The 14,361-nt window shown below is 40.8% G+C and overlaps 1 protein-coding gene across 1 annotated transcript in view; it reads right to left on the reverse strand.

Annotated features, from left to right (window-relative positions):
* Nucleotides 1-6,083: 6,083 nt before the first annotated feature.
* The window catches only part of LOC115191585 (uncharacterized protein K02A2.6-like), a 38,939-nt gene continuing 30,661 nt past the window's right edge, over nt 6,084-14,361 (reverse strand). The window contains exon 2 of the mRNA XM_029749373.1: nt 6,084-6,177. Within this exon, the coding sequence (XP_029605233.1) occupies nt 6,084-6,177 (94 nt within the window). The remainder of the gene's footprint in view (nt 6,178-14,361) is intronic.

The raw sequence follows: 14,361 nt of genomic DNA on the forward strand, positions 1-14,361 counted from the left end.
GGGTTGAATAATATGAATACAAATCAGGGGTATTCAACCCGGTGTCCGTTTTTGCTAACGTATGCTGGGGGTCCCTGGGTTGCCTAGGAGGGGGGTCCCTGGGGTCCCTGGGCAAGAAAAGGTTGAAGACCACTGATGTAAATCATTCACTTATGTGCTGTACTGCAAAATGTATACTTGTGATATATTTGACTCAGCGCTCTCTGACGATCAATCAATGATATTTTATCTACAAAATTGTTTTACCATTAATACACCACAGTATCATTACTGTAACAAATAAGATAAATGCACCAATCACTGCTGTTACAGTATTTTTTTATATTCTGCCATTTAAATCCAATAGCTTATTTATTTGTTTTTTGTTAGTAATTGCACAAGGCTGGGGGAAAATCTATAAAAATAACGTTTGAGAGCACAATGAGACAAACCACATATTGTTCCTAGCTTTTTGTTGCTATTGTCAGCTTTTACTTATTAATTGTAAAGAATCAATAAAACGGGCTGAATATTTGTTTCCTTTCACACTCTTTCATTATGAAATTCCTTCCTTCTCTCTTTTTTTCCTCTACTGTTTCATGTTTTGGAAGGGATGACATGATGTCAGCTAAAGGTTTGACATGGTCAAGTAATCACAGAGAGGAAATGTGAGAACGACCTCTCAGCAGTTTTTCCACTAGCCCTGTTTTGTTCTATGAAATGCTGCACAGTGTGAATTCATCCATAATTTGGGGCGAGCTTCTGTCGTGTGATCTTCTGTAAATGTCGTTCATTCGCATTCCAGTAAAAGGCTAGTGGATAACTTTAATAAAAGTCTATGAAATGAGAGAAAAGATTCCCTCGTAAAACAACACTCATCCATTTTAATGTCTGAAGAAAATTTCCATTTCTGGTTTCCCTTTTCCCTTTGTAATTGAGATTCCTTTTTGCAGAAAACGAAATTAGTTTGAATAGTATAATTTGTAAATATATGTTAATTAACCCCCAATCCTACATCTTCTGCACTGTTCAACAGAGAAATGAACAGAGCCAAATGAAATTCAAACTTACCTGTAAGGCACATAGACATATCTTATTAAGGCTCTAGTCTATGAATTAAGGCAAATAAAAACACTGGCTCATAGTTTACTTTTTTCGCTTACTCAGTTGTTCTGAGTAAGAACAAGAAGGCTGGGGTCTTAATTGCATTGTCGTCAGTGGGTCTAATAATTGCCAAGGGACATTTGGGCTTCTGTGAACCTACACAGGGGCTACATCCCAAATGGAACCCTATTCCATAAATGGTGCCCTACTTCTGAGCAGAGCTGGTCAAAAGTAGTGCACTATATTGGGATTAGAGTGCCATTTGGGACAGAGATTATAAGAATGCCATATACCCCTGTATGCAAGTGGATATAAACCCTGAAGAAGCAACCCACAGGAAGAGGATGGCCCAACCACTGCTTTCTAATTGAAAGAGAGATTAATCAAGTAGTTGCAGTTTGTTCTCCTTAAGGGTTGTATTTTAATCATCTTGGAGACACTAGGGTTCATGTTGTGGAAATTTCTGCCCTCGTGGAAAGACCCACAAAACTTAAAAGGCTTGTATTAAAAGATCCCTGAATTGGTGCTGTTACTCGTCTTCTATAATTTACTGATAATTGTATGCAGATCAAAATGTTAAAAGAAAAAGTATATCTTTACTGTGTGACATATCACCTGGTGGACTCAGACTGCTGCTTAGGGAAATGGGTCCCGAATGAGTGAGGAAGGAAAGAAATGAACATATAAAAGACATGAAGTCCTCAGAGATGGAGAAGACGATGGTGGCGAAGAGGAGGATGTAGGATCATTAGAAATGTAGTTGCTACAGCTCCTGAAACATGATACAGGGGTCAAGGTATAGGAAAGTGTGACATCTACGACTACGCAAGCACTCCATACACACTCAACTGCTCCGCTCATCTGGTGCCATTGGTGCCCCATCCTGTTCTCCCAGAGTAATGCTTTCCAGCACTCCCCATGCTGTGAACTAAACTGTGCTATGCTAGGCTAATCCCACAAGTCTCCAAAACACTAGCCACTTAAGCCAGTCATACTGACACTTTCCCTGACCTAAAGTCTCCAAAGAACTAGCCACTTAAGCCAGTCATACTGGCACTTTTCCTGACCTAAAGTATCCAAAATACTAGCTACTTAAGTCAGTCATACTGACATTTTCCGTGACCTAGTCTCCCCTGTTGTTTCCTCGCAGTATTAAGGCTTTGAGGCAAACAGAACTCAAAGGCCTTATGGAGGATGCGGATGCCACTACCGTGGTTCATTATGGAATCCTAGTTGGCAGATACCCTATAGTCTTGTCCCATAGGAACTGCCCACCATTATACCCAAGACTAAATGACCTGGTATGACCGTATAATACTATTAAAGTTAAGGGGTTCTGAACAAAGTCAGCTTTAAGTTTTGACAGCTCAAAAAAGTATTTTTCTTTCTTTTCTGGTCTTGCGTCAGCATCAATAGGGGAGAGAAGTGAAGGAAGGGTTTTTGTGGTGAATGTGGAGTTGATGAAATGTGGATCAAAGAGAGGCATAATCGTATTCCAGTGTATTTAAGAAAATACCCTGGACACCTAGCAGCTGGCAATCCAGGTCCCAAACGTTAATCAATTATTACTTATCCATGAGAATTCCATTCCCCGCAATCACAGACGGAGAGAGGGTTCAGAAGTTTTTGAATGCATCACGCTTTTTTAAACCAAAAGAATGGTCATATGTAGCCTTCCCATCCGATGAAACATATTCTCCTCGGAAGGGGATTGTTTCTGGTATGAAGCCACGCGGCCTCAGCCTGCCAATCTGCCATTGGAATTCTAATAAACCAATCATGGTCTTCTTTATGGAAGAGGCAAGGTACTACATCTGACCTATGACATCAACAGTCCCATTATGCCAATGTTATGTGAATGTTCTAATTAAGCAATAGGGCACGAGGTGGTGTAGTATGGCCAATATACCACAGCTGAGGGCTGTTCTTACGCACGACGCAACGCGGAGTGCCTGGATACAGCCCTTAGCCGTGGTATATTGGCCATATACCACAAACCCGAAGTGCCTTATTGCTATTATAAACTGGTTACCAACGTAATTAGAGCAGTAAAAATAAATGTTTTGTCATACCCGTGTAACGAAAACTCAGGGAGAAAAAGGTGTAGATTCACGCGCAGAGCGCGGCAGGTGTTTATTTCACCTTCGCAGAAGGCAGGAATCGTGGTCACAGGCAGACAATTGTCATACACAGGTAGGCAAACAGGCAGGTGAATCAAAACTAGGACTGAAGGCTATAACTGGTTCTCACAAACGAGCTAGGAAAAGGCTTAGTATAGTCGAAACGAACAATACCTCACAAAGGCACAAACAGAATGAACAGAACTAAATAAGGAGCTGATGAGACCAGGAGAGAAACTAACACAGGTGAAATCAATGAACACAAATGAAAGACAGGGTTACGTTCAAGAACACAATGAAACAGAACACAAGGTTGACTAAGAAAATAAATACAGAACCTTACACCGTGGTAGACGGTCTGATATACCATGGCTGTCAGCCAATCAGCATTGGGGGCTCGAACTACCCAGTTTATAACTCTATGTGAATGATAAAACTCAAATTCCCACAAAACTTTATTTTCTGTAAAAAAAAATTATATTTGGAATTGTACCAAAAAATGGGGGAATTCCAAGTAGGCCTATAGTACACCAGACATGTTTTTACATCATTTCAAAAGCACGCCTCCCATTTCTCGATAGATTCCTCGTAAGCAGCCCTCCTTAAAAGCAGTTAACCAGAGCCATTTATCAGTGATTAAGTTTCTCATAAACATTTACCTAATTGTAATTTAATTACACCCACTCCAACACATACATTTTCTGTTGGATACATTTCTCCCTTCCTTTTTCAATTAGAGTAAGAAAAAAACCAAAATGCATATTTGCATAAGTACAAGAGGCATTCATTATTAATTGTAATTAAACCATAGCCTTGCATTGCACTCTTGACCACCTGTTGGGCCCCACGCTAAATATTTCACAGCTTTCTGTTTTTTTTTCTTTTTTCCCCCTGTTCTTCTACGCCTCACTTTGATGTTTTTGTTCCACATTCTTCCCTTTTTCCATCCTCTGTGGAATAGCCTCTGAATAATCCTACAGTTTTCGCCTTTCATGCTCTGAAACTTAGCATTTTAACAGTTGTCTGGAGATCCCTTTTTCCTTCTGTGTGAAATATCATATTTAATAAAAGTGGAAGGCAGAGAGAAGCAGTAAGTCTGTGCTAACCACACAGCAGCGAGGTCTCTGGGAGACTGATTAGCATCCCACAGTCGGTCGGCGCTAGGCATTGCTTCTCCATAATTAGAGGATGTGCTGGTTTGCAGCCGTGACTGCAACGGTCTTGATGCCGTTTCCCAGGATAGACGGCAATTATTACAGACTATACACTTCTTTATACGTTCTCTTAGCCCTTTCAAAGCCCTCCAGTCACTCAAGATCTTTTCACTTTCAAAGGTCCGTTAATTTCCTGCAATCGTGTCACACAGGAGAGTGGCCAAGGCGGCTAAGATATGGCCCGTCGTGGGCCTGCATGCCAGTTCAGAGGGTGGCTACTCACTGTGGGGGTGTGTGGCACAATCAGACAGCCACTGAAGAGGACAGTGACCAATCAACCAAAAAGTTATTCCTCAATGGCCACACCTCAGACTCCACTGCAGTTACACAGGGTGTCCCCCAGGGCTCTGTGCTGGGCCCTTTACTCTTAATCATCTAAATCCTCCACAAATGATTGGGAATTCAACTATGCAATCATGAGAGAAAATGAAACAGTAAGGACTCTGTGTCCATATTTTCTCTGAAATCAATTGACAGACATATGATTCAACACTATAGTTGAATGCGGAAGAAGACTCAACTGCTGGGTCCCAGTTGACCATGAAATCGAATCCACAGGATTTAAGTTCAATGTAAGAAGGTCTGTTAGGGCACACATTTAAATGAGTATCTACTGCCACCATGCAGTGAAAGACTAAGTTGGGATAGATCCTTGTGTTACGGACGTCATGTTGCTTGCTTAGCGAGTACCACTTCCCTCTGATTTGGCTGATATCTGGCAGGAACTCGGGACCTCTGCTTTGCGAACAAACGTGACGCCCTCCTTGACAACATTTCAACTGTTTGAGCCTCCCAAAAGGTACCAATTGGATGCCGTCCGCGACATTTCAGGCTGGCTTTGGAGTGAGCTTACGGTGCATCCTCAACTCCGTTACACTTGCATCCTACAACCTTGGAAAGCCAAGGAATTGAGATGTAAAAGACGGGTACTCACTTTCTCCATGTTGTGAAGTGTGTTCAGTAAGGGTTCGATAACATAGAGCGGTATGTAGGGCTGTGGGCTAATAGCTACTAAGATGGACAGCATAACCTGAGCTACATCCAGCAGCATTCACACTTACAAAGTGGAGTGTCAAGCTTAGGTTTCATAATTCACATTAGATAAGTGTTTTCGCTTAACTCTGAATGTGCCAAACATCATCCTATGGCTTGGTCTTAAATTAACCCTGTCATTTCCATGATTATGACTGTGCTTGATACAAATTTAGAAATGTACATCTCATTCAAAATAACATCATATTTAATCAACGTTAAGGCAATTAAGGCAGTAATAATTCATTATAGCTTCTTATTACCCAAAGGCATTGATCACGTGGAATCTTTTTTTTTTTTTACTCATTACTCGTGCTCCTCAGGCATTCATTTAGTCACGATTATCGTACACAAATTAAAATGATTCCGTTGCTAAGCTAATCACTACGACGGACCGCTCAAGACTTATAGATGTTTCATTACTGGACCTGAGTCCATTAGGTTTTCTTCATGGTGCACAGAATTGATATTTTATATCAAGGTCCCTCTTTTTCCTAGCAGGTATAAATAGAAGCCTATATCGATCTCTCTCTAGATGATAGCTTTGATTCTTATTAGTGAGTGTTCTTTCACCTTCAGGCCTGGGAATCAGCTGTGAAATGTCACGGTGACAGTTTCAATTTGCCTCAGGAGCTCACCCTGGCAACCGTGGCAATAGCCAGGCCCCAAGGTCAGCTGGTGAGGTGGCCTGTGACTTCTCTGTGTCGACCGGGTCCTGTCTGCCGCCTCTAATAGGACATCACAGGTAAACGAGGTGGCTGTGTCAGTGCCAGACAGCTACGGTACTGCCTGTCCTATTCTCAGGTAATTTCCAATAAAAAAAATACACGGCACAATCAGACAGACACACAGACAGACAGACAGACAGACAGACAGACAGACAGACAGACAGAGAAAGAGCACTGTTAGTTGTAGAGACCTTGTGTTATCTTAACACGGCTATACCTGAATAGTATTCTCACATCTTAGAAACAAAATCTGATCACAGAATATTCACATTGAGATATAACTTAATCTTTTACAGCTAGAGATGGTTTTAGTCTAGGAAGCCATATTAAGAGATTACACATATATAACCTGCGTTAATCTGCACCAGGGCTTCATGAAGGCCTACATTCTATTGTAATTTAACCAGCCTACTCTCCTCGTCAATAGACAAGTTTCCACTGACTCAGGTTTATTCAACAAAAGCAATGTCGCAAATTATGCGACATGTGGAATGGCAACGGCAGATATAGGAGAAATGATCTAAAGATCGACAACATTTTTATCTGTTCGACAGGGGTGGATTTTTCTTTTTTCAAAATGTCTTTATTGCAACACCTGATGGTGGAAACTGTGTTTTTTGAATAAATGATGATTGCCGAATACTTTTGAAGGTATACAGGGCACGTGATGCAGAATGGAACTATAAGCTCCACCCCACATTTAATAGAAAATGCCTACTGCTTGCAATCATCGTTTTTCTTTTCTTTGCAGGACAAGGATTGTCCTGACTTTCAAGAATGCCTGAATTGCTTCACCTTGCTTTTTCTGGATGGCTGGCAAGTTTCCCCATCCAATTATTAGAGATCTACAGGAGTGTAAGTTTCCTCATGGCACGGACCGCGGCGATACGTTGGCACATGAGAATTATTCGAATATGGCAAATATTAGTCAATTACTGCGTTCTATCCTTGCTGGCTTTGGGCAACCTGAGACATGAAACAGATAAGTGGGAGGGCATACAGGCTGTCGCCAATTTATTAATGTGCAATTTGCCTAAATGGCTCATGGAAAAACTTCAACCACTACATTTTTATTCCACACTGTAGTATTTTTTTAGGGGGTGTGACGTCATTACGTCCAGCTGTTTTCATCGACACAAGATCGTTCAATGGAAACTATCCCTGGCAGACAATTGTTGAATCTAGGTCCTATTCTAACTTTCTAAATGTCGACAGAAAATCAATGGACAAGTTAATGCCACATAGCTACTGTCTCCTCAGCCAAGCTACATCAATCTGGAGACCATTATTAATCATTACAATCATCAATAATGTAGTTAATATTCATTTAATTCTCCATGAATGCCCCACCGAGGTGTCATTGATTGAACAAAATGGCCGCCACCGACTGACTCGGATCAGTCACGGCTTCCAGTCGAAACTCTCCCTCCCTCTCAGCCAATTAGAGTTAGAGACTAGGGAGAATTAGCAGAGAATCTGTCAGTCTATCAGATACCCCAAAGCCCCCAAGGGCGAAAAGGAAAAAGAAATGTGAAAACGGCTTCCATTCCAAATAAGACGCATAGGTAAGAAGTCTCTGGATGCGTCCCAAATGGCGCCCTATCCTCCATATAGTATAGGGCTCTGGTCAAAGGGAATAGGCTGCCATTTAGGAGCCAGACTCTGGCTGCGATTGGTTTGGCCCTGTAGCTGATGTTGATCAATCTCAGGGCCGAGGACGGTTTGGAGGTGAGGTCCGTAACGGATGGCTGAACTCCCCTCTGTGTTGGTGGATGATCATGGAGCGTATCAGTGGACTAATGAGGCACACGGCTGTGATGATGGGATGCTCGATAGGGCCTTGGCCCCTCTGTACCTGTTCCATGACACCACAGACCCACTGAGACCTGGCTGATAGTAATATGCACTGTGCAGTGCAACTCCAAAGGTGGAAGATAGAGAAATGGCCGGAATATCTACAGTATGGTAATAATTGTGGTGAAGTGTTGTTTAGTATGGTCAGCATGTTGGAAGCCATCTTGTTACTTTTTTGTACTCTGGCTATGTTTGTGTGTTTGTTTCACCTCTTCCATAGAGGGCCTATAGTACTATATACTGTACTGTGGTACATATGACCATAAGGCTTAGCTATATATATAATAACTCTATAAATTAAATAAGTTATTCTGCCAATGTTTTATTTCTTCCACATCTCTTTTTTTGTTCAAATCACTGTGGTATGAAATCGTACTGAAAAAGTATGCTTTTTTTTGGGCCGAAGCTTCTTATCCACACTGTGATAAAAAACAACACCTAGAGCAGGGGTCACAGCACTATTACAACCTCTGAATGTTAATTACACCAGTACACCTGATTAACAACACAGACATGGTGTTGAGAAGCCATGTGTCTTGTGGCTGTCAAACCCGTTGGCCCTGGTGTCAGGTCTGACTTTATCCCCCTTTTTCCCCTTTGTCATATTCCCAGAACCCCCCCCCCCCACTCCCAAAAAAAGATCTGAACCTTTTCTTTTCGCCCGAATTTACATCTTTCCCTCATTTCCCAGCTTTCTTATCAAGAGAATTGTAATGAAGGGCAGAGCAGGAGGATCTGCAGGGATGGGAGAAAACTTGGAGTCAGGAGGAAATGCACTTCATTCATTGATGGAATGAAATTTCCATAAAAGTACAATCAGGTTTGAATTTTAAAAGTGAAATTTTAAGTAGCCTAAGAGATAGTGGTTTGGTTTGCAGTGTGATCAAGCCCAAGACATCTCATTCAGAGAAGAATTATTTTTGCTCCCTTAATTTCAACCGTGTTTCTTTCTCATCTCTGAGCTTACAGGTAGTGGCAAAGCCCAGTGGTATTGTTTTCCCCAAGTACTTCAGCAGCCAGGCAGCGCAGTCTTTCTTCTGTGCTAGATTAGAAACAAGGCAAAAAGAATGGCAAATGCAGATATGTGGTCTGTGGAGTCAGTCATTATAGGAATTGTAGGATTGTCGGAACGGGGCCCGAAACCGGCAAATAAATGAATAAATCATGTACTTTAGCAAAAAAAAAAAAACACTGCATGTAAATAAATATGTATATTTCAGAATTGAAGAGTGTAAAGGATTCTTTTTGTGCGTATTGACTGTTGAGTCGTTGCATATTAAATGCAGACCTAAGCAATATAGGGCATACTGTAGGAAATTCCTATTGATGTTATGACACATGGAGCAAGAGAGATGGACAGTAATTAAGTTTGAATGTGAGGCGTGCAGCAGCAGACATAGAATTCAACTAAGAAATTATATTATACATTCTACTATAAAAACAGAGCTTCTTCGTTGACATTTTTAGAAGTAGATTTCTTTTCTGTGAATATGGTTGATTAACATAGGCAGTTGAACCACATTCTCTGAATGATAAACGTATGCAGATAGAATGACCAAGCGAATCAAACACAGCAAATTGCTAAGAACAATATCGGTTATATTCTTCTCATTTTCTTTTGCTTTAGGTGTTAAAAACAACAGTTACACCCAAGGAATGAAAGGATTTTGGCTACTGGTCAACCAAACTAGTAGACTGCAATTTTTATTAGCCCAGGTCCAAAATCTGTGCCATGCAATATTTGAAAATAAAACATTCCACTAGTTGGTGAGCTAGTTGGGCACATTTTCTACTAGTCTGTTTTGAAAAGTACTAGCCACGAGCTAGCGGCTAGCTGAATTTCCATCCCTGGTTACACCTCTTCCAGTAAAACACTACGGCAAACTTCTGAAAAATTACCTTAGTGTTAGTACAACACATATACATTTTCTGTATCAAATGTGATCTGTCAGACCTGTGCATTTTGCCTGGAAGCTATTAATCTAACATGACCCCTTTTCTATGGGAGAAGGTGCCTGACCAATTATTTTCAGGCAGATGCAGGGATGCAGAATGACTCCAAGCATCAGTTTTTCTTTTTTTTCAGATGATGCCTAAGGTAAGGGGAGAATTGCCAGAGGCTACGGCAGGCCCCCAGGGACAAACAGAGCTCATAAACTGTGAAACTGACATCTCTCATCTATTGCCTTTGCTAACTAGACCTTTAAAAACCTTGATAGGGCTCTACGTGCCAAGATCATCCCGCATGTTTTCCAAACATTATGAATTTGAAGTAATTTCAACGTATTGACCCGTGTATAAAGATGCACATAATCATCATGTATCAAGGATGAGTAAAAGTGATTTAGCTTGATATGTCTACACCTCTACTTACTTTCATATATCTTTCACCACTTCGTACAACTAGGAAGTGTTAAAAAATACATACAACTTCTATACAACTTTCCCCAATCAATACACCACTACCCTTGAGGGATGTTTTCTCATATCAAGATACATTTCCTGCACAAGTGTAGCTAGTTTTCTACTACATTCATCGAAGCTGGCTCAGTGTGCGTGTGTGTATGCGCATGGTTGTGCGTGTGTGTCAGAGTGGATGTGGGCTGCCACTGAAGGGTCACACTAAGTTTCTTTTTGGAATGCCAGTGGGTGGCGGTAAACACACACACACACAATGGTTGCCACGGTAGCGGTTCCCCTGGCGACGGGTCCTCGGAATCAGACAAGCCTTGCAGGGTGCCTCCAGGAATGTTCGTTCAATCACAGGGTGGCTCGTCACTCCCGTCACTGTGTGTGTGTGTGTGTGTGTGTGTGTGTGTGTCACCTCCTGTCACCTCCACAACAGCCGTACTCCACAATGAAGCCACGATGGACAATCTGACAAGACAATTCTCTGGTCTACTCCATATGCATTCTATGTGGGAGGTGCAGAGTGGTATTATAAATATAACACTCATTTCTGTGGTGGCTTTGTATATTCCCTCTGCCTTTTAGGGAGAAAATGCTAATAGGCTCCAAAAGGGCCCAAATGATCACTTGATATGCATAGCTAGCATGCATGAAGACCCGGCTTTGAAATGGTACCAAACTGCAACCCTATTTGTCTGTCATAGCTCTTGTTTTCCGTATTGATAAAAGTCCTCTTGACACAAATGCATTTAGTTGTACAGCTGCCTTTCTATGGAGTAGATATCTTTGGGGTTGAGACTTGACCTACAGTACAACAGGTAGCTTGGTTAAACCTGACTGAATACTGCGGCTACACTCATTGTTTCACTTGGTGAGTGCAGTGTTCAGTCTGGTTAACCAGGCTACACAGGTGTGCTCTCTTAATTTGATCACTCTGTTGTCACAGAGAATTGTCCTGAGCCGCAGGAGGAAATGCAAACTTGTAGTGTATTCAAACTTGATTTGCCCTAATGAAAAATGTACCAACCCCTACAAAAATGTCCATTAATTATAATCCACATAATAATTCACATTTCCTGTTGCAGCAGGATAATGTCATTTTCCTGCTGTGAGAAACAGGTCAAATTTAGATCCTACATCTGTAGAACAGTGTTGTTGGTATAGGAGGAAGTGGCTCACATTGAGACCGGCTCAAGCCTGAGAAAAACCCTGGTCCTACCTGTGAGGTATTGCAATGAACTGTAACACAACAATAGTCATTGAGGTAAATAGCATACATTCATGATCCTCAAACCACTGGCATGAAATCAATCCATCCGAGTCAAATAATGAAAAACAAAACAGAATAATTGGCTTGCGGTCGATAGCCGTTTGAATATAAGCCTTCCTTTAGCCGTATCAAGAGGCTTACAAATGAGTTTATTGGGCCGTCTACAGAGATCAATGTCTACAGGGTCACAGTTTTATCTGGGACTTGTGCTGTCATTAAAAGAGTTTCAATAATGTATAGCACCCAGAGGTATACAGCACAGCCAACTGTTCCAACCAAGAATGAAAACACAAAAGCAGGAAAACACCCATTCCCCGGATGGATCAACGTTCTAATAACAGGAACAGAAACACACTCGTTTCTCTTACTTTGGATAACGAACTATCGTCAGATAGCGAAATGGACAGATATAGCATAGGTTTCCTTGCTTATCAGGTTTTCCTATTGCTGTTTCAGATGTGGCTTGTGTTCTGTTCCTACCCTCGGAGGTATTAAACGTGTTCATTATAATCTGAGCAGAGATAAATAGACTACCGATCCTTTCAATTGGCCTCCAGTACACAGGAGAGGCCAACCGTGACTCTGTCTGACTAATCAATAGACCAACAGCCGATGCCGTTGGAACGCCCTGAGGTTGTTATATAGAGGCATTATTATCATTATTAGAAAAGATTAAACAGCACCACTCTGGGACAACAACACATGCAGCATGTTAGAATTTCAGAAATAGTGTGGCAATTATTTTGGTTTTGCTATGAGAAAGGGGTTAGATCCTTCCACAAAAAAAAAACAATTAGAATGTGTATTGAAGACGAGGGAAATTATACATTATACAACATTAATCCTTCAATATGTGATCAAGCAAAATTCTGCATTTTTAATTAAGAACATTCTGGAGGACAAATGACAATGACAGCAAATGCTGTGATGAGAGGAGAAAGGTGATCAATGAGCAATTCTACTACTTCTATGGGCCTGTATAGAAAGAGTACAATCATGTACTGAGACAGACGTGGAAAGATGGCTGTTTCGAAAGGATCCACATTACATGGAGAGAGATAATGATATGACTTATAAATAAAGAAAAAGGTTATGATTGAACGTAAGGATTTAATTATACAGCAACAGTGAGGTTTATTGATAAAAGAGTGAATTATTTAATAAAAAGGGTCATTTTTACCAAGACAGCGCCAGTGACAAGTGTAGGGGCTCACATTCGATATTTATTATCACTCCGACGACATTAAGGTTCACTATATGAGAATACTGGATTAAAACATGTAGGGACCATACGCTAACCGGGGTAGAGACAGAATCAGACACATTCATCACCTTATAGTTAAAATAGCACACTATCCATCAGAATATTTGACTTGCAATGACACTACCCTGTTATTGGAGGCAGATTAGACAGCTGTAGCTATAGACGCTGAGTTTCAAGTTGTGGAAATGTTCAATGTATTTTGCTACATTTGATATTTTACAATGGCAGTGGGATCTAGGCCTATAAACAAGTTCTACGCAATGCATAGCGTAGTAAGCTAGCCAACAGGGCTAAATGTGGTTATACAGTGCCCTCCATAATTACTGGGACAGTGACACATTTTGGGTTGTTTTGGCTCTGTACCCCAGCACTTTGGATATGGAGTGATATAATGACTATGAGGTTAAAGTGCAGACTGTCAGCTTTAATTTGAGGGTATTTTCCAGGGGCGCTACTTTGGTTTTAGAAGTGGGGGGGGACATAAAATATATATATTATTTGACCGCTGGGAGGCGTCCTCATGGTCCACACTGTTGCCTCGTTTTGTACCATATTCCATTGATAAAACTGGGGGGGGGACAAAAATGCAATTTCAGAATGTGGGGGGGACATGTGAAAGTTGCGCTCCTGGTATTTCAACCATATCAGGTGAACCATTTAGAAATTACAGCACTTTTGTACATAGTCCCCCCATTTTAGGGACCAAAATGTGTATAAAAGTAGTCAAAGGTTTACTGTTTGGTCCCAAATTCCTAGCACGCAATGATTACATCAAACTTGTGACTACAAACCTGTTGGATGCATTTGCTGTTTTATAGTTGTGTTTCAGATTATTTTGGGCCCAAAATAAATTAATGGTAAATAATGTATTGTGTCATTTTGGAGTCCCTTTTATTGTAAATAAGAATATAATATGTTTCGAAACACTTTGACATTAATGTGGATGCTACCATGACTATGGATAGTCCTGAATCAAATCAAATCAATTCAAATATTATTGGTCACATACACATGGTTAGCAGATGTTAATGCGAGTGTAGCTAAATGCTTGTGCTTCTAGTTCCGACAGTGCAGTAATATCTAACAAGTAATCTAACAATTCCCCAACAACTACCTAACACACAAAAATCTAAAGGGGTGAATGAGAATATGTACATATAAATATATGGATGAGCGATGGCCGAGCGGCATAGACAAGGTGCAATAGACGGTATAAAATACTGTATATACATATGATATGAGTAAAGTAAGATATGTAACGATTATTAAAGTGGCATTGTTTAAAGTGGCATTGTTTAAAGTGGCATTGTTTAAAGAGACTAGTGATTAATTTATTAAAGTGACCAGTGATTGGGTCTCAATGTAGGCAGCAGCCTCTCTGTGTTAG

The sequence above is a fragment of the Salmo trutta genome, chromosome 4, assembly GCF_901001165.1.
Source record: "Salmo trutta chromosome 4, fSalTru1.1, whole genome shotgun sequence".
NCBI lineage: Eukaryota > Metazoa > Chordata > Actinopteri > Salmoniformes > Salmonidae > Salmo > Salmo trutta.